General features: G+C 39.2%; 1 protein-coding gene across 2 annotated transcripts in view; it reads left to right on the top strand.

The window, feature by feature from the left end:
• The window catches only part of TRIO (trio Rho guanine nucleotide exchange factor), a 178,903-nt gene extending 159,801 nt beyond the window's left edge, over nucleotides 1-19,102 (top strand). Inside the window, exons 46-56 of one of the 2 annotated variants that reach the window (XM_029965287.1) lie at nucleotides 420-597; nucleotides 1,403-2,172; nucleotides 6,295-6,542; nucleotides 7,327-7,465; nucleotides 7,814-7,841; nucleotides 8,695-8,857; nucleotides 10,869-10,990; nucleotides 13,403-13,481; nucleotides 14,082-14,282; nucleotides 14,715-14,853; nucleotides 16,396-19,102. In XM_029965287.1, the coding sequence (XP_029821147.1) occupies nucleotides 420-597; nucleotides 1,403-2,172; nucleotides 6,295-6,542; nucleotides 7,327-7,465; nucleotides 7,814-7,841; nucleotides 8,695-8,857; nucleotides 10,869-10,990; nucleotides 13,403-13,481; nucleotides 14,082-14,282; nucleotides 14,715-14,853; nucleotides 16,396-16,938 (2,610 nt within the window). In that variant the 3' untranslated portion in view covers nucleotides 16,939-19,102. Of the gene's footprint in view, nucleotides 1-419; nucleotides 598-1,402; nucleotides 2,173-6,294; nucleotides 6,543-7,326; nucleotides 7,466-7,813; nucleotides 7,842-8,694; nucleotides 8,858-10,868; nucleotides 10,991-13,402; nucleotides 13,482-14,081; nucleotides 14,283-14,714; nucleotides 14,854-16,395 lie in introns of those variants that run through there. The other variant, XM_029965288.1, reaches the window with a different exon arrangement.
• Nucleotides 19,103-20,374: the final 1,272 nt, after the last annotated feature.

Below are 20,374 nucleotides of genomic sequence, written 5' to 3'. Positions count from 1 at the left end.
TTTGGGTGGACCCTGCTTCCCCTAATTCACCTTGGTGCTTTGTCTGCTGGCTGAGCCTCCTGTTCATAGCGCTAGCTGAACAACCTGGTCCAAGGAATTGCTGTATCTGCAGCTGAAGCCTTTGGTGTGGGCCAGTGGTAGAGCTCCCTGGCAGGCTTAGCTTTTTAACTAACATGAAAGGAAAGTGAGGGATGATGAAGAACATTGGGCCATGCTGACCAGCTGGAGATTGTTCAGGCAAGTGTGTCAGTAAACTGTACACCAATCCTCAGTTTACTGTAATCCTTCATTTCATGGTATTACTTTACCGAAGGAAAGAACAGTTATCATTTGAAGATCTGACTCTAAACTCCTAAGAGATTTTTAGAGGTATGTTTCGCATAAAATGCACAAATAAATTATCTTTTTCTTTCATGAAGGTGAGTTGCCTTTCCCTGGAGGAAAATGTGGACAGCGATCCATGTAAATTTGCACTAACATCAAGGACGGGCGATGTCACGGAAACCTTTATTTTGCATTCTGCCAGTCCAGGAGTCCGCCAGTTATGGATCCATGAAATTAACCAAATTTTGGAAAACCAGCGCAACTTTTTAAATGGTAAATTATTTCCTTTCACTGAAAGTTCATAATTGAATTACTTGATTCTTTCATCTGTTGTTTCTTGGATCAGTAAGTTTTCTTTTTCCTGAGCTAATACAGAACAGTTGGGGGATATGTGCCGCATTTCTGCTTCAGAACAGATGCTAGCATTTATAATAAGAGTGGTAGTCTGAATTTACATGGTGTTCTCTTGGTGAAATTTTCCAAATGTTTTGTAGGAGTGAATCAAGATTGTCACCATCCGTTGAGGTGGAGAGCTTGTGTACCCCTTTTAAGCAAAGCAAGCCTTTAAATGCTAAACCCAAGTGGAATTTTAAGCATCTATTCAGAATATGTTTTGCTTGTGTTATTTTGGTGGCCATTGTTGTCACATCTTATTGTGGCAACATACAGATTCTGCAGGAGAAAAGTAGAAGGTGGTAGTGTCTGTTGTGACACTAGAAGGTTCTTGCTGTATTTTTATATCTATCAGTTGTTGCCCCAATATAGACTTTTTTTAAAGAGTTACAATAAAGAGAATTTGGAGTCACACTTGTTTTTTTTCCCAGCTTGGCTGCTGACTAACAATGTGATCCTAGAGGAAAACATTTCTTCCTATTTTCAGATTCTTAATTGTTAATATAGGCTAATGTAGCAGGTCATGAAGGTGAGATATAGAAAAGTGACTTGACCAGCATTGTTATGGAAATTTATTTGAACAGCACTCCCCTTTTTGCCAGTAAACATGTCTGTTTTAAACTGCTCCTGTTCCCTTTCCTGCCCTCTCTCTCCCCGATCGCCTCCCCTCCCGCCCCCATTGCAGCCTTGACGTCCCCAATCGAGTACCAGAGGAACCACAGCAGTGGTGGAGGCGGCAGCGGGAGCAGCAGTGGTAACAGCAGCGGCCCCAGCAGCTGTAGTGGCATCCCCAGCTCCAGCCGTAGCCGGCCATCCCGGATCCCCCAGCCTGTCAGACACCATTCCCCAGTCCTGGTCTCCTCTGCAGCCTCGGCCCAAGCAGAGGCAGACAAGATGTCAGGTATGTCCATTCACAATCACTCCCTGCCACACTACAACACCTCCTTAGAAACTGGCCTGAGCCAGCCAGACAGGCACCCTCCCAATGCAGAGCCGGATGGTCCTCAGAGAGAAGCTGAACAGATTCCCAAGATGAAAGTTATTGAAAGTCCCAGGAAGACAGCAGGAAATATTTCTGGCTCAACTGATGGAGCCCAGAAGGACTCACGTGGAAGCTCAGAGGACAGTCGAACAAGAAACAGCATAGGATCACTGACGCTTGGGAAGCCAAGGCCAGGGGCCATCTCACCAATGAACTCTCCTCTCTCCACGACTTTCCCTTCTCCCTTTGGCAAGGAAACTTTTCCACCCAGCAGCCCCCTGCAGAAGGGCTCCTTTTGGAGCTCCATCCCAGCATCCCCTGCCAGCCGCCCTGGCTCCTTCACTTTCCCTGGGGACAATGACTCCCTCCAGCGGCAGGGCCCCCGCCCCCCTTCACACAGCAAGGACACAGACCGCATGAGCACATGCTCCTCGACCAGCGAGCAGTCAGTTCACTCCACCCAGAGTAATGGGGTAAGAGCGGAGCACCTCTGTCCTGCGAGCTCTTCTAAAACCTTCCCATGCTCCCTTTCTGTGCGTTGCCATCATTCTTCGTACTAACTTCTGGCTCTCCAGTGCTGTACTGCTCTGAAATAATCAACTGTTCAAATATCTTCTGCACATTAAAAAGAACAAGAGTGTCTACCTCTCTGTGTATGTATACATACGAACATAGCTATGTATACAGACACAAAAGCAACTGCTAACATTAGATGCAATTTCTGCCTCTGCTGAAAACATAAGTCGCTAAGCTGATAACTACTAACTCGCTGTCCTTGCTTTTTTCGTCTCTAATTTGAAGGCACATAATTAACATGCTGAAGCGTGGCAGCCAGAGCACCTTGGGGTATGCATTGTGCCAGCACTTAAACCTGACTTCAAGAGTTTGGCAGATTGCCTTGGGGCTTTTTTTCCCTTTCACGCACAAATTTGCCACCATTGTCGTGGAGACATCTACGGTCCCTGGGCTACTTGATTTTTATTTTTTTATTAATTTATTTTCCCCTCTCTCCTTTCAGCCTTAGTTGTTGTACAGAATTCTCTTTTTAAATCCTATGTTTGATCAAGGAAGCTTTCTGCAATCCACTCAAAATAGACCAACAAAACCTAGCTAAAATAATCTTCTTTCTACTACAATCAAAACAAATACCCGCTCCACTTGCCTTCTTTCCTTTGTTAAGAAGAACCGGTTTAGGGTATCTGGAGATTCAGCTTCTTAGTATGCACTTGGTGTGTTTGTGTGGAAATCTGGGGTATCAACAGAATCTACGTTACCTGTAATAACGTCTAACATCCACCAGGAATGCAACACAGCAATTACAGGGGCATGTGCAAATATAAAGCAAAAATGTGGGAGGCTCTTGCCATGGATGTGGTAGGCAGGTTATGGTGCCTTTCTTTTTAAAATCGCATTTGATTTTTCTCTCACTAAGCATCGTGTTCATGAATGTTTGTCTTTCCACTCTCTCACAAATAGTATGCAATACCAATTTTACAAATGACCTAATTTGCTGGACCTTTTTTAAATGCATGCTTATCTTTATAGAACTGTTTAACATACAATGCTTTCTTGACTTCCTAGTTCTTATACTTACTTTTATAATAGCTTCAAAAGAAAAAAATTATGCTTTGCATGTTTTGTATTTTTATCCCAATCTTCCTTCAGCTTTTTTTTTGGTTTAGCTCTGTCTTGTGTTTATTTTCTGTCTAGCAAAATGTGATGTGATGTAATGTAATATAATATCTGGGGTAATTTGAGTATTTCTCACTTACTGCATAGTATATGAATCAAGATGGTGGTACTTTTTATATGCAGAGAAGACTTGCCTAATATTAATTCAGGTTGTTCCATTAAAAAAAAGAGAGAGGGAAAGATGGGATGGCACTGAGTTTGCAAAACATTTGGATTTTGGTACTATCTCAGCAAAGACAACATTGGTTGTTTTTATCTCACTGTGAGAGGTAATCATGGAATGCACGCCTTCTGCTTCACAACTGTGTCTTTTAGTTTGGTAATTGAGATGGGCCATCAGTCCTCATTTATAACCTCATTTATAGACCAATCAGCAAGATTTCACACCACACTGAACAAGCTAGAGAAAATGGGTTGTGAAGGTTTATTTTGATTTAACCACATGTGCATATGGTTATGGTTGATTACTTTTGGAAAGTTACTTCTACAAAGAAGAAACAGGAATAGGTTTTGCTAACTGTGGAATATGGGAGGAATTTTTTATATTTTATTTGTAGCTCCTTCTCTAATCCCATAGTTGAGGTCAGTGATGACAAGCAGAACTTGAAGCAGAAAAACATTAACTGTGCAAGAATAATTATTTCCTTGCAAGGCAGAAGAGAAGGCTACCTTTCTGTGGTGAGAATGAATGCTTGATATAAACACATTCTCAAGAACATTTGTCACTTAGTAGTTACCAGACACTTGTTTGTTTAACAGATTTAACTGTCCCTGTTGAAAATAAGAAATATTCAGTTTAATATGATCCTTCAAGACTTAAATGTTAAAAAGGAATACTATGTTACAGAAAGGCCAGTCTTTCAGTTACACAAATTCTGCTGCATGCTTAGAAGCAGTATGTTCAAGAATAGTGTGTGGGGCAGGGTTTGGTGCTTAGGTTGAGATTGCTTCTTCCCTTCATCTCCCCCTGTAAGCGTAACAAGAGGAGTTAACAAAAGCAGCTTTTTTCTGAATAGAGTTGTTTTTCATCTAGGTAAAAGAATGTAGCAAGTTGTAATCTTAATTTAAATAATGACTGAAAATTAAATTACTTTGTTCAGTTTGGCTATGCCCAGTTTGCCTGAATCATGGAATGGGCTTGTAAGTACGAAAAGGCATGCAGGCAGTCCTCTAAACTAGAAAAAACAAATTCTCCTGCTGGAAATAACAGCATCTGAAATTAATGTAAATATCCTTTAGTAGAGGTATGATCCATGATAAGATCTTTCTCTCTGAAGTAGCATTTGCTTCATCATCCTAATAAGGCAAAAAAAAAAGACTTGGATCACCCAGTTGAATGTAACAGTCCAGCTAGAATAAAATGTACAGTCACTGGAAACCCAAGCCTCAGTGTGCTGAATGTGCTATGAATGAGTAATCTGAAACTGTTCCTTTCCAAATCTCTTGGTTTCTCAACCAGAGTACTCATAGGGAAGCACAGGCACAGAGAGGTGGAGTGACTTGTTCAAGGCCATTAGCAGATTAGAAGAGAATGCGGTTTTCAGGGCTTCCAGTGTACCACACTGTCCACTGACACCTGCTGCATCTCCTCAACACTGAGGGGAGAAATATTTCACAGTTTTGAGAAAAAAGATTACACTCTTTTAATCCTGTGTGCCAAGCTTTCTACTAGCGCATACACGGTGCCAACACGTGGTTATGCTATACAGGCAACAGGAGTCTACAGCTACACCTGTGTACTAATTTCCTTCTTCAGCTCAGCTACTAATGAGCAATAGTGAGCCCTCACTGGTAGTGAGTGACCTGAAACAATTTGAAATAAAAACAGAGACAAAAGACAGGCGCGCACACACATACGCACTTCATGTCACATCATTAGTAGGCCATCCAGTTTGTTTTTAGTTTGTTTCAAGAAGGAAATAACTTATCAAGGGAGAAGGTTATGTAATCTTGTAACAGATTTCTCACTGCCATTTATTAAACCTCATATACTGAATACATGCAAATGGACAAAATAAGTCTTAGTTTTAAAAAATAATAATTTCTAGTGAATTTATGGTCAGGACAAGGATTTTTTTTTTTAAAGTACTATGATTACAACTGATCCACCATAATTAGCTTTCTACAAATGCTTAGTGAGGATCATGAACAGTAGTTGAAAGTGTATGATAAACAACCAACACTACTCAGCTATCACAGTCACTAATCAATTAGAAGTGATTCTGATAGTATAGTGGGCCTGTTTTGACCAAGAAATTTATCACTTCTTATTTCAGTAATTTACCTCATCCTCTGCATTTTAAGGAATAAACCAGATCATAGAGATTCAACCACATATAAGCCTATGTTTTTGAGACACACTGTCAAAAGCCTGTTTTGTTCTTTTGTACCTTGTCATGTTTTGTGTGCAGAAGGCTGGTGTCTGAGATCTGACAAATAGTTAGGGAAGACTGTATGTATTTTTTGTTGTCGGAATTTTCAGTGTTTATGAGGTAATGATTTTGATTTTGAAACTGCACTTTTAAGACCATGCATACTTGTACTATAGTTTTGTTGCCTGATGAAGATGCGAGGTTCAATGTCTGGGCTTGAAAAGAAGATGAGTTGAGATCTATGTATAAACTGATTCTTAGTTAATGGAAATAATCTTGAGTAAAAGTAATGGAAATCAATTTATGCAGCAGTGGTATGTGAAGATATTCAAATATCAAACTAATGCACAAGAAAAATAGACACAGGCAGCTTTAAAAGAGAAGTTGTTGCTCTTTTCTTTGACTACAGTTTAAACTGTGTGGATTATGCAGGTAATGTAGCAGGCCAAGAACAGCTAGTCTTCTTCACGAACTTTAAACTTGATTCTCTTTTTTTCCCCCCTTCTCTCTGCTTCTGATCGACACTTGCAGAGTGAAAGTAGCAGCAGTAGCAATATCTCCACCATGCTGGTGACACACGATTACACGGCAGTGAAGGAGGATGAGATAAATGTCTACCAAGGAGAGGTCGTGCAGATTCTAGCCAGCAACCAACAGAACATGTTTTTGGTGTTCAGAGCCGCCACTGATCAGTGCCCCGCAGCCGAGGGCTGGATTCCCGGCTATGTCTTGGGGCATACCAGTGCAGTCATCATTGACAACCCTGATGGAACCATCAAGTGAGTGCCTGGGTGTGTGTAGAAGGGGAGGAGAAAGAAAAACTTCCAATTTAGGCAAGGCTTTGAACCTTCTAAACCAAAAGTTGATGTGATCGTTGAGAAATAAATGAACAACAAGCAGAATGAGTACTTAAGAGGTCGCTTAGCAAATTTCAAAATATAAGCTAGTAAGAAAGATCCCCGAAGCACATATTCTTTATTAAAAAGTTTAATAGCCCAGTCGTCTGGGAAAAGAATGCCTGATCTAAGAGCAGCAATGGTTTATTTAATAGAATGAGTTACCAGTCTAGACATCATTGTCTAGGAAAACAGGGAGGGGATGTTTGTTCAAGTGAAACAAGATTTCAGAGTTCCTAGATCTCCACTTTGAGCCACAAAGAAAATAAAAATAACTGGTTGTGCTCAGAAGACCTCTCTCAAATCTGCAATGGAAGAAATTATATCAAAGTTCTTAGCACTGAAATTTTATATAAAACTCCTGTAGCCTGTATTTGGTATGGGTTTCATACTGACCATTGCTCAGTTTGATTGACAGTTTGTATTTTCATATAGAAAGTTTGCCATTTGAGCAATGATTTCAAGAAATACTGAAATACAGACTACATTACTAGCTTGCTGACAGTTTTAGGCAAGGATGGCATCTCATGTAATACTTAATTTCATTTCACTATACTGTAATACATAGAAATAACATTTTGACATACTTTTCCAATGACCTTTGAAAATAGATAGTATAGCACATAACATGAAAAAGATTGATAGAAGTTTCACATTCTGTGTCCAGGAAGTCAACGTCTTGGCACACAGCACTCCGATTAAGGAAGAAATCTGAGAAAAAAGATAAAGACGGCAAAAGGGAAGGCAAGCTAGAAAATGGTTACCGCAAATCCCGAGAAGGACTTGCCAACAAGGTTTCTGTAAAGGTAAGTCTTACACAGATGTAGTAGTTTCCGAAAGTTGTTGGGTTTGGATTTCTTTAAAGTAGCTCTTCTGTCAGAATTTCACAGGAAGAAATCAAAGACAACAGTGGTTTTAATGGACCTTTCTGAAAACAGGAAGGTATAATCTTTGAACCTGCAGGCATGATACAACAAAAGGATACTGCAGGAAAAAAAAAAGAGTAATGCAGAAATTATTGAATAATGTTTAGATGTTTCATGGATTTTTGTGGGTACAACTAACTTTGACCTATCACTGTACTTGGTTTTCTGCCATTCTTTAAGTTATTATAAGGTTATCAGGACATTAATTCTGTAATTTCTTCTTTTCAGCTTCTCAACCCCAATTACATTTATGATGGTAAGTTGCTTTAATTTTTTAGAAGTTGCAGTCAATATAATTTGATTAAAACATCATTTGCTTGATACAAGTTATGTTGGGAACTGAGGGCATTGTATCAAAATGTACACAGGCTCTTTTTGGATAAGGTAGAATGAAATAATGTCATATTTCCTTTTAAGGAACTTTTTTTTTTTTTTCCACAAATCTAAACCTACATAAAACACAAGGACCATATGATGTGTTCTGTATGGAGACTGTATGGAAGTTGGGCCTTGCTGAATTTGCAAAGTAAAAAGGCCTGGAGTTGGAACTACTTTGTTTTTAACCTTGCACCCGAGGGAATGTTCACGACCTCTCCAGTACAGAGGCAAATCAGGACAAAGACAGTGGCCCTTTGGGGTCAGAGCCAAACTGGATTTTTGGCATAATACACAGAACCAAACTTTCTGAGTTTCACCCATGGAAAAGGGAAACCACTACAGCACCTCGGTAGATGAAGTGTTCTGTGTTCCCTTTTGCAAACTCAGCTGGATATACAGATAGCCTAGCTGGGCACATCCTTAAATATTACCCAGTAGAGTTTTCTCAGCTTGCCATAAACAGGGCATTTGGTTCACCATGGTAGGCTTCACAGTTGTCTGTGGCATAGCAGCAGTGTTGTGTCTAAGTTCATGTAGAGGAAAATTTACTAGCTCTGCAGAGCCTCACCAAGTGGCCTAAGCATGGATCTGCTCCAACGGTAGAGGGATGGATACATCTTGGAAATGTAGAGTGCCCTGCTATTTTGTCTAATAGAAAAGAAAGAGCACAAGGAATAGAAATTAAATGTATTTACTTCAGTTACCTAATACCATTAATTTTCTTTTTCCAGTTCCCCCAGAGTTTATAATTCCATTGAGTGAGGTAACATGTGAGACAGGAGAGACCATCGTGCTTAGGTGTAAAGTCTGTGGTCGCCCCAAGGCTTCAGTTACTTGGAAAGGTCCTGATCATAACACACTGAGCAATGACGGTCATCACAGCATTTCATACAGGTACAGTAATTTGTGCAATGTTCAACAGGAAATGCTGAAACAGTTGTATTTTCTATCTGTCCTGGTGCAGGGCAGCTTTTGGCTATGAGGCATGAAGACAGGATTGCCCTCAGACAGAGAGGGAGATTTCACAGCTGAGATTTTCCTGAAATGTTGTGTAACTTCTGTGTATGGCTGGGGTGTCAAAATGTCATATTTACTTGATTTTTAAAAACAAAATTAATGCGTTATTTCTGATTAACTATTGCAACAGCTGTTCTTCTGTCATGCTGACCTGGTGCTTGAAACAGAACAGTATGTTGTGACATGCCGGATGTTGTGAGAGTGACAGATCCTGCCAGTCCCTCATTTCCTTTAGTAGCTTTCAGATCACACTACAGTAATTTGCAAAGAAAAGCCTCTGGTTCCTACTGAGGTGGCAATGTCACTCTTTATTTTTGAAACATGGATATTAACATTTTTGCCTGGTTTTAGCTTTGCTATGATAGAACTTTACAGAATAACTGGTAACTCAAACACCTGATTAGTAAGAGAAACTGTTATTTTGGAATAGGAAACTGCGTGGTGAAAAATATTTTTTCTGAAAAAGCATTCTTTCATTCTTTTAAATACAGAAAATTTTGTTTATTGAGTAACTTCAATGTGAAGAAGTATGTCATGTATGCCCTTAATTCAGAATGAAGAGCTCTTTTATGAAAACTTGATGGCATGTTATACTGTTTTTCTGTACTTCCTGCTGCTCCTGCTTTTTGTTTGTTTTTTGTTTGTTTGTTTTTAATGGAGTGACAGAGGCAGTGTGGCAGCTTTGCTACTGCATCCAGGGCTGTTGTGAGATAAGTAAGAGTTAGATTAGCTAGGTTTAATTCACTGTTACTCATTACTCTTACAGAACTATATCCAGTAAATCATGTTGTCGGTGGCTGACAGATTTTTAGAAATAGTCGTGACTTATTCTTTGAGCTGGGGAAGGTGGTCATCTTCCTATGTTTCTTAAACTTACCTTCTTTTTTTCTCCTAAACCTGTGTGGTGAAGATCGTGGCAAATAGTTTTTAGTTCAGTCGGTAAAATGACTTGAAGTAACTAAGATGAATCCAAAGGAAAGCAATAAGAACGATAGAAAATCTTGAAAATATGCATTATTGTGGAAAAAAATAACACAATGTTAGGGTTGTTTTGAGCCTAGAGCTGTAAAGTGTAGGGAGAACTTGCCAAGTATTCACATTTGTAAGAGACTGTTGCAAATTAAATTACCTGCTGTTCATGTCCATGGCAGATAGTCAAAAGAATACTAGAAATTAATTGCACAGAGAAAGATCTAAGTAGACATTTAAAGACAAACCATCAAATAAAACGTCTGGTTGAATAGTGAGAAAGATTAAGGAAGAGCCTGCAGAATCTTTCTGCTATGGTCTTACATAGCTTATTGCTGTTGCTGCCCTGAAGCACAGGGAAAACTTAAGTCCTTTTTAGGTTCCTCCCATCCTCATTCTCCCAGATTCTGAGGTCTCCAAAGTTGTGAAATGTGCCTCTTGTGTTGAAGAGGAAGCTCCCTCTTACAAGGAGTAAATGCTCTGAAAGTACAAACGATAGATCAGCTGATATCTGCTGGGAGTTAGGGATGGAAACAAACCTTTCAGAAAGAACCATGATGGACGTTTGTGTTGATACAGCTTCTCATAACTTGAAGAAGGTAAAGGAAGCTGGAAGAAATAGGGAAAGCACTTTAATTTTCAAACACAATGGAACCTGGGGCATGCTGAGACAGAGTGTCAGTGAGGATGTTTTTCTAATAATCTGTAGGACATTCCAAGGCACTTGATGAACACAAAGTGCTCACATCTGGAAGACACTTCTGATATGGCAAGGACAAGGTTAGTAATGTTCGTCCAGAGAGAGATAAGGGCTGGAGAATAAGAAGTATAAACAGTATCAATCTAACTTTGTCTAGTTTTCATATCCTAAGGTGTGCAAAATTAATGTAAAGTTAACAGATGCCCTTGTGTTTCCCAGTGACTTAGGAGAGGCTTCGCTGAAAATCATTGGCGTCACTGCAGAAGACGATGGTATCTACACGTGTATAGCTGCAAACGATATGGGTTCGGTTTCATCTTCCGCCAGTCTACGAGTTTTAGGTAGGCCTGTCTCTTTGTTTTTTTAAAAAATCTAGTTACATTCAAAGTGTCTAGTACCCATAGAACAGTAAAAAGAAAAGCTCAGCCCTTGGGCATCCCTTTGTTAAAGCAATATCATACCAAGCCTTTTTACCTGTGATATATTGCTTGATTTAGCAGGAAGAGGTACAGTTTTAGAATGTAACTGATTAGAGGTCCATACATAAATTATGTACTGACACAGTACTGTCAACATGCATTCACTTTGCCAGTATTAGTTCAAAATCATATTTTATCATCAGCATTCTTAGTTTAATCTCAATGAATATTATTATGCTAACTTGTAATTTCTGAAGTGTACAGGTAAGAGTAGCATTACTCTGTATCTTAAATTTTCCTTTACTAGAATTGTACAGCCACAATGTTTAGGAGAACATAAAATGAGTTCTTGTCTTTGCATCACTGATCTACAGTTACACTGCATGATTTCAGTACCTGAAGTGAGGCAACCTGATTGTTTGTGAGGGAACAAAAAGGAGACCTGCAAAGATGAAAAATGCCTCTGTTTTGGAGGCAGACAGCAAAGGGGGAAAAAGATTTTTATTTTATGTGTTTGATGACATAATGATAAGTTTTGGTGCATGTTTGTACATTCAGTTATTCTTAAGTGTTCAAGATTCTCTGTTTTTAGAAACAGGGAAAGCACAGAGAGACAGAAGGATAGCAGGCTTTCTTACATGCAGGTCATAATTAATTGATGCTGACTAGATCCTTTAGACCATGGAGAGGCCCATATATTTATCCACTGGTGAGAATTTATTCATAGATTTTAACTGCAATGGGTCTGTCTCAAATTGACTCATATAAAAGAAAACAAGATATGAAGTGCTGCTCTCTGTCTTTGTACATCTGTCCCAGCTAATATGGGGACTTTTACGGTTGTCCTGAACCTCTCCAAAATACATTCCTTATTCCCTTTTTTTTCAAAGAATTTTGACATTTTTTGGAATGTTAAACTAGACTGTGAAAACTAAGTCCCTTCCAAATCTCATCTGAAATTTTCGGGGGTTTATATCCAGTGCTGCCACTCCGAGCTCTGCCTATTGGCAGCCACAGTAAGTGCCTTACTGCCAAGGCATTGAGGTGGTGATTATTCCAGGCACTTCCTGCCCACTGACCAAGACAGACAGTAGTTAAGCCCTAGGATGAGTGTGCTGCAATATATAAAGGAGTCAGAAAATTAAATTTTTATCTTTATACTAATGTTTCATGAAAAATAGAGTTACTTTTTAAGGTAGCTGTTACACGACCTGGTCACTGTTTTTTTCCAGTGGCAGGTGTATTGTTGATTACGAGATATAATGTAAGATGCCTTTTCTTTTTACTGTTTCCCTCAATTTGCCAAGGGTACTCATTCCTGTACATATAGTATCCACTGTACCTGAATTAATTCCACTATAGAATTTGTTCTGCTGCATTGGCCAGGCTGCTTTGGTGTGTAATCCAGTTTGTCTTGCTGCCACCCTGTGTCATATAGGGATTAACATAGTATCTCAGCCAAGGAAACTTTCTAGTTGGGAGAGTAAAAAGCTCCTGATGGATAAGAATCAGTGTAAAACTGTGCTTTAAGGACCTCCTGTAATGAGTGTCCTTCCAACACCAGTTCAGAAGCCTAAAACTGATTTGACCAGAATCAAGAGTCACGGAAGTCTTGTAGACTAAACTACTGTCTTTCAGACACAGTCTTCGGTCTTACTGACCTTGTCCAAAAGCAAGTGTTTACTTTTCCATCAAAACTAAGCTAGAATTTGGTATGTTGTGGTTACTCTGAAACTAGACTCCAAAGGACAGGCAGCTGTATTTTGCTAGTCCTACTCAACTCTACCATTACTTTTACGGAGAAGTTCCAGCCCTAGTTTTCTGGGGCCATTCTACCCTTCATTTCCCCTGCCTATAAATGTAAAATGAAAACTCTAAGTCTGCACAAAGTAAGGTTTCAACTTCAAGCTTTGAAAAAAGTATTTTTTAGTCTTTCAGACTTGAACTGACTTGCCATTTGATTGTATTCAGCCCTTGTGCAAAGAGTAAAGAATACTCCTTATCTTCTGTTGCTGTAGCAGTCATTAAAAACTATCAATGAAGTAGTTGATTACAGAAATAATTTTCTTTCTGAGCTGCAAGAGGATGGGCAATATGAGGCCTTGAGTTGTTTTTCAATATGGACACAGCTTCAAAAGAAAGATGATAGGGCCCAGTCTGACTGAGGCAAATTCTTCCTGAAATGTATTCCGTAACAGGATAAGAAATCAAAATTTCTCCTTCTGCAAACATTTGAAACAACATACTGATTACAATGACAACAATTTAGTTTAAGATTTGAGTATAATGAATCTTGGACATACTGTCCCACTCTTTTTTTTTTTTTTTCCCTAGGTCCTGGAAGTGATGGGATCATGGTAATCTGGAAAGACAACTTTGATTCCCACTACAGTGAAGTGGCTGAGCTTGGCAGGTGCGTTCTGTGTGTCTATGTCAAAATACTTCTCTTTCAAAAATTAAATTCTCCTTGAAAAATACTTGTTGTATGAGCCTAAAAGGTCAGAATTGCATTGGATTAAATAGAAATGAGGAAGCAAAAGTTTTACCAGCACTAGATGGCACTGCATAAACAGAATGTAGTTAGGCTGAAGTGGTGTCATAGATTAAGGGATTTTTTTTTAAGTGTACCTTACAGTGACTGACACTGCTTCTGCAGTGAAGCTCCCCTAAACTTTTTTTATTTAGGTTATGAAAATTACAGACAGAAAAAAGTCTGAAAATGGGCAAAATAAGTCACGTAGAAAATACAGTTGACCAATTTAGTGGTAACCTTTGAAACTGGATATTGCTCTGACTTGAGTTCTCTGCAGTTGTGATAAAACAGGTCTTTGTCAGGTTTATACAGACACAATTTGTAGTAGGTGCATGCACTGAAAACTCTTATGTCCAGGAATTGCTCTGTAAGGGTAGCTTATTAGAGATCTAAGGTTAGATTCTCTTGCAGTATATCTTTCAAGTAAAAGTATGCCCTTATTCTCTTGGTTAATTCTTTCCTTTCGATGTTGTGTTCCAGGGGCAGATTTTCTGTCGTTAAGAAGTGTGACCAGAAGGGAACCAAGCGAGCAGTAGCCACTAAGTTTGTGAATAAGAAGCTGATGAAGCGAGACCAGGTTACCCATGAACTTGGAGTCATGCAGAATCTCCAGCATCCCCAGCTCATTGGCCTTATCGATACCTTTGAGACCTCCACCAACTACATACTAGTATTAGAAATGTGTGTGAACTCTTAACATTATCTGTAAAATCTTCAGAGTTTCTGGGGCATTTTTAGGGGTTTATGAATAAGGAGCTCTAAGATTTCATGGAAGTTTGAAAGCACATAAGTAAAATATTGTAGTTGTCTAATGCTGTTACTAAAGTGTTTAGTTTATTACTCAGAAGGAAACAAATTGAGATATTAAATTGATATGTGGATGATTATCTTAGCCTGAAGGTCCAGCAGTTATTTTGTATCAAGTGGCTGCACAAGTAAATTAGGAATGTTGTGATCTGGTAGCTTGATATGAAATCTCCTCTTCATACCATAGTCCTCTGTCTTCTAGGTGCTGCAGGCTACAGTTGTTCCTGTAGTCTATAACCTGTTAGGTTTTCCTTTTGGTTCTGATATATAGATTTATCCAGAATATAACCCTTGTAATTCTAACAGGGCTGACCAGGGTCGCCTTCTAGACTACATCGTGCGATGGGGAAACCTCACAGAAGGGAAGATTAGACTCTACCTGGGAGAGATTCTGGAAGCTGTGCAGTATCTTCATAACTGCAGAATAGCACATTTGGACCTAAAGGTGAGGTGTGAATGGGATTCCTGGCAGTGTGCATCATTCCAGGCATAAAAATCTCCCTCCTCTTGGAAACTCACAGCTGGGAACATAGAACTGTGAATTGCTTTGAGACTGTATGAACGGTATGGCTGGGGCTCCATCTCCAGAGTTTTTAGATTACTCTTAGCCAGCAAAGCAGAAACTTTCAGCTCCCTGTGCTCTCTCCTTATAGCTTCCTGGCCCTGTGTGGTGCTTTGTGCTGGAAATAATTGCTGACAGGAACAGTTTTGTTTGATTTTTTATTTATTTATTTATTTACTTTCTGATAACTTTGCAGCAGAAATCTGTTTCTTTCTCAAGAAGCATGGAGTTTGTTGTGAAAGAGACTACTTTTCCTCTCTTGCTGCAAATATGTTTCTCATCTTCTCACTTTGAGGGCTGTGATACCTATGTGAATGGTACCTGTTTGGACCTTTGTTCTACCCTTTGAACTTTACTTGAGCCACAAGGATTTGATGCATTTTAGTAGGAAAAGCTATATGACAAGGTCTTAATGTGAATATTAATTAAAAACTTACTCTTTACACTTTTCTTCACCTGTATATGAATAATAAGGGATTTTAGCATTGACAAGTCATCTTTGTAGGCAGAGTCTCTTTAGACAAATGGGGTCATGGTAAGAAAAAGCAAGAAGAGCCTGAATCTTCCCTCCATATATTTCTGTTTTCCAAGCAGAACCAGTTTTGGGTCTTTATACCATGGAGACCCAAAATTTAATTTTTTTTCTAGTGATATACAGAGTTCACCAGTACTTTTTCTGGTCTCACGGTACATACAGATGAACCAGTTGAAAACTAGTCGTTTGTAAGTCACTCTTACTTTGCAGAGATTACAGCTATAGCTGCAGTAGCTTCAGAAATAAAACTGTAGAAATAATTCCTCTTTCAGCTCACCAGTAGTGGGGCAGTTCTCTTGAAGTCATGTACATCCAACAGGATCTGCTGCTGCCAGTCTCCTAACAGTGCTTGTCTTCCATCTGTACAGCTGCATTCCATTAAAGAATCGCCAAGTAAAACTGAATTCTGTTGAAAGCATCATGCAAATTCCAACAAGGTTTTCCAGTCTTGAAATGCAAGGGTTTTGTTGTCTCTGTCATAAAACAAATAGATCAGTTGCTTTATTCACCCTTTGTAGTTGCTGTTCTTTAAGCTTAAGTTCCCAAACACAGGTTCCCGTGAAACTTTGCAAAGCTGCTGTCATGAACAGCTGCAGTATAATCTGGCAGAACTATACTTCCTGCAAAATTTATAGTGCCAGCAGCTAAAGCAGGTGCATTGCATGCTGTAGTAGGCAAGAACCTGCCTGCTAGTTGGTTTGGGGGAAGCCTTGGTAAGACTGCCTCAGAGCTTTGCAGAGCTGGCCTTCAGCAGTAATCCTTGTAGCGTGCAGTTCTTTGCTGTGTTGTAGAGCTGACCACACTGGTTGGGAAGCTGTTATGTTGGAGCATTTAATATATGTTAGACCGACTTGAAAAAAGACATATTAACTTTTGCTTTTGTTTTCTAGCCTGAAAATATTTTGGTGGACCAGAGTTCCACTAAGCCAACAATAAAACTGGCTGATTTTGGAGACGCAGTCCAGCTCAATACCACGTATTATATCCACCAGTTACTTGGAAACCCAGAGTTTGCAGCTCCTGAAATTATTCTTGGAAATCCTGTTTCCCTCACTTCAGATGTTTGGAGCATTGGAGTGCTCACATATGTCCTTCTTAGTGGCGTCTCTCCTTTCCTGGATGAAAGTGTAGAGGAAACTTGCCTGAATATTTGCCGCTTAGACTTTAGTTTCCCAGATGACTACTTCAAAGGAGTTAGCCAGAAGGCCAAAGATTTTGTATGCTTCCTACTTCAGGATGACCCAGCTAAGCGTCCTTCGGCTGCACTGGCCCTCCAGGAGCAATGGCTGCAGCTGGGGAATAGCAAAAGTGCTGACAGCATTGATATATCCAGACTGACTTCATTCATTGAGCGGCGAAAACACCAGAATGATGTTCGACCCATCCGTAGCATTAAAAACTTCTTACAGAGCAGGCTCTTGCCAAGAGTTTGACCTTGCTTGAAGTTCTCTCTCATTCTCTTTCACCTGCCAATCAATCAGACCGGAGATGGACTCCTCCTGCCAATCAATCAGACTGGAGATAGACTCCTTCTGCCAATCAGCTGTTGACTTGAATTTTGAGGAAAGCAAACCCCAAGCCAACCAGCTGCTAGCGAATGTTCGTGTGCAAATGCATTCCACAGAGACCCGCGCAGGGCGGCGTGGGGGACTGGTGATGCAGACTTCACGGGGGTGGAGGACAATAGCACTGTACTCTGCAAAAAGCAGTCACAAGCGATACAGTAACAGTATTTTATTCAGGTTTCTGCAAAAAAAAAAATAGTTTTTTTAATAAACAAGAGTTGAATTTTGCAAGTGAACTTAGCTACCGTTTTCAAGATTTATTCAAGGAAGAAATGCCTATGTTCAAAGCACTGGTGTTAAACAAAAAATCAAATCATGCCTGGAGAAGACTCACCAAAATGGCTGCCCATTGGTACGGCCTTCATTTATAACATCTGATTTTCACTTGGTCCTAGAGCTTTCCAGTTGCCTCGCCTGTATGTATCTCACGTAGCAGTGCACTGAGATCAGACTCTGCTTTTAAGTGCATCCAACCTCAAAGTTTTTGCATACAAATAGAAGGAAATGTTTTGCTCTGATAAAATGTAGGCCTTACTTGTATATAGACTGTTACCTGCCTTCGATCTGTAATTTTTTTTCCCCCTCCTCTTATCCATTTTTCCCCCTCCTTCCTAAATGGTGGTATACCACTGTGCGGGTCTTCAGTTTGGGTCAGTACTCACTGTCTCCCTAGAAAAGGACTTTGGGTTGGTGCCCAGCTTGCTGACCCAATTGTCAAGCAGTATACAGCAGGATGTAATACTGTAAATGCACTCATTTGGGATTTTGTTTTCTTTCATATCATGTGCAATGTTGTGGCTTTAACATTTTATGCAACTATTTATGAGGACCTCTGTTGTAACTGTAATAAATATATAGAAAAAGCACATACTTAGTACGGCGAGCTTTATGGTTTTGTTTGTGTGATTGGGGGTTCTGGGTGGGCAGGGGCGGGTGTGTTGTACCACACTGTCATTATTAGTTTAAGATGAGGGTTAGCATAGGATTTAGTCAAGACTAGTCAGGTTTAAGTATTGTTTAAAAAAAAAAAAAAACAGGAGAGAGAGATTTGTATCCCAAATGTCAAACTGGTTAAGAAGTAGGGTGACACTTGTTAAAATTTATTATTATATTTAAAATGCCAAAGTCTGACTTTCCCCAAATCAGTCTCAATACTTACTACTTTTTAGAATTTTCAAATCTGTGTTTACTTCTTTCTGTGAAATGAACAAATTAATTTTGTGCTCTTTGGTGAAGAATACGTTCAGAAAGTAGTGGTCAGATGAGGAGAACTGGACACATAATGTAATTGTCTTAGTAACTGTTTTAAAGGTTGAAGTAATATTAACGTGAGCTATTTAAAAAGATAGAGGTGGTTTTCTGTGCATCACTGAGTTCATATGGGTGTGTTGTCATCTATGTTCGTGTGAAACGCCATGTTTAAGGAAACCACGCTGACATCCCACAATAGTTAGATGTATGGGTCTTAAGCCATAACCTAGCTTGGGTTAGTTTTGAGCTTTGTGGCTTCCACTGTATCCTATTTATTCTTTTGTTTGTTTGTTTTTTGGGGTTTTTTTGTAAAGTTGTACAGAAACTTTTTAAAAGAAAACAACTGACTTCGAAACTGGACGTGTATTCGTACCAACCTCATATCATTATGTTTGTGTATTATTTTCCTTTATTGTTTTAGTTAAATTTTTTGCTTTATTTTGCATGTATATTTCTTTGTACAGTTACATGTTTACACAATATGACATGATGTAAATATTTTATTTTGCCATCAGTTACTTTGAAAAAAATTAAACATATTTGACATAATTGTCTGATCTCTTGCTTTAAGGAGTTTGACAGTTTAGGTTTGGCTATATTTTAATTGGGCTCTGTATTTTAAAAGAAAAAAGTATGTAATTTTATTGCCATAAAATTTATTTTAAATTGCGATGATGTATCTCCCTTCATGCCTTACAAAATAATATTTGCCTTTGCTCTAAGTGTTGAGTGCTTTGTAGCGTCATGAATTCTTTTATATAAAACATGTGTAACTCTCTAACTGTGGAAATTCATTATAGTCTTTATTAGCTAATAAATTTTGACCAGCATAGTTTTCTAACAGATGTTCCCACTTAAAGACCAAAGGATCATATTTCAGTTTAATATTAAGCTGGAGAACAGATTTCCCACATCTTTTAGGCATTCCAAATTTAGTATGAAGAAAAGTTACTTTCAACCATAAAGATTTGGGATTTGCAACTAAACTCATGAAACAGGAAAGTTTTTCATTGTGTATATTTATCTCCCTCCCTTTTCTGCTACCAGTAACCATTTGTAACTCAAAATGAAGTGAATGGTCAGAGAACAATACAGAGTGTTTATGCTTGTTGCTGCATTGTATACGTGATTTTTTTTTCCTCTATTATCTGTCAAATGATGAAACAGTCCCTTTATTTCTCACAATTTACTTATTGAGAGAGATGTTTTACATTGAGAGAGACAGAGGATATTCAGGAAGGACGTATTGACAAAGATGAGTAACTGGAAGCTTTTTCCGTGACAGAGGAATAGATGGCCACATGCTTTGTGGAAGAGTTTTTATCCTTCAGTTCTCTAAAATGAAGCTACACTGATCAGGGGAAAAGCTACCCAAGTGCTATACAGACAGATAATGCACTTGCAGGTGTTTCAAGTAGCAGAGATAGTTTCTTCCACTTGTACATAAACAGGAGTGTGCTGTTTCTGGCCCTCTCCGTGAGCCCCGTTACTTAGGAGAGCCAACATCTTTTGACAGAGTGCAGTTTTGCACAAAAACCTGCTGTTTGGTGCAAGAACTTCCAGCTGAACAAAGCTTGAATGATGAGCTTGAGATCTTCAACTTCGATATCTCTCCAGATGCTTTGAAGAGATAATGTAAGGGCCCTTTGTTTCGCCAGATTGTGCAGCTGGAGCTCCAAATGCTGCTTGGACTCAGTTGGACGCAGTTCTTGTTGACTGTCTTGCACACCACCAACCAGCACTGCAGGCTGATAGAGTGGAGACCAAAAGTATGGGTGAGAGCAGTTGGTATGAGGTCATTGTGGGAACATTGACTGCCATTCCCTATGCTTTTCAATATCATAGCTGAAAAGGGGGAAATAGCTAGGAAGATTCAAGAGAAGACTGTGTTTAAGTGTGTCTTTTTGATAGCATACCCAAATCACTTCTTATTTAGGAAGAGGTTGCCAGACTTCAAAGTCAGTACAAGAGCCAGTAGTTTTCAAGTTGAGTTTGGGAGTGTAGGAGTTCTCAGTTGCATGTTTGAGGAACACAGATTAACTGGAAGACTATT

Source organism: Manacus vitellinus, unplaced genomic scaffold (genome assembly GCF_001715985.3).
Source record: "Manacus vitellinus isolate BGI_N305 unplaced genomic scaffold, ASM171598v3 scaffold_96_pilon, whole genome shotgun sequence".
In the NCBI taxonomy this organism is placed as follows: Eukaryota; Metazoa; Chordata; class Aves; order Passeriformes; family Pipridae; genus Manacus; species Manacus vitellinus.
This window is presented reverse-complemented; position numbering and strand designations above follow the sequence as displayed.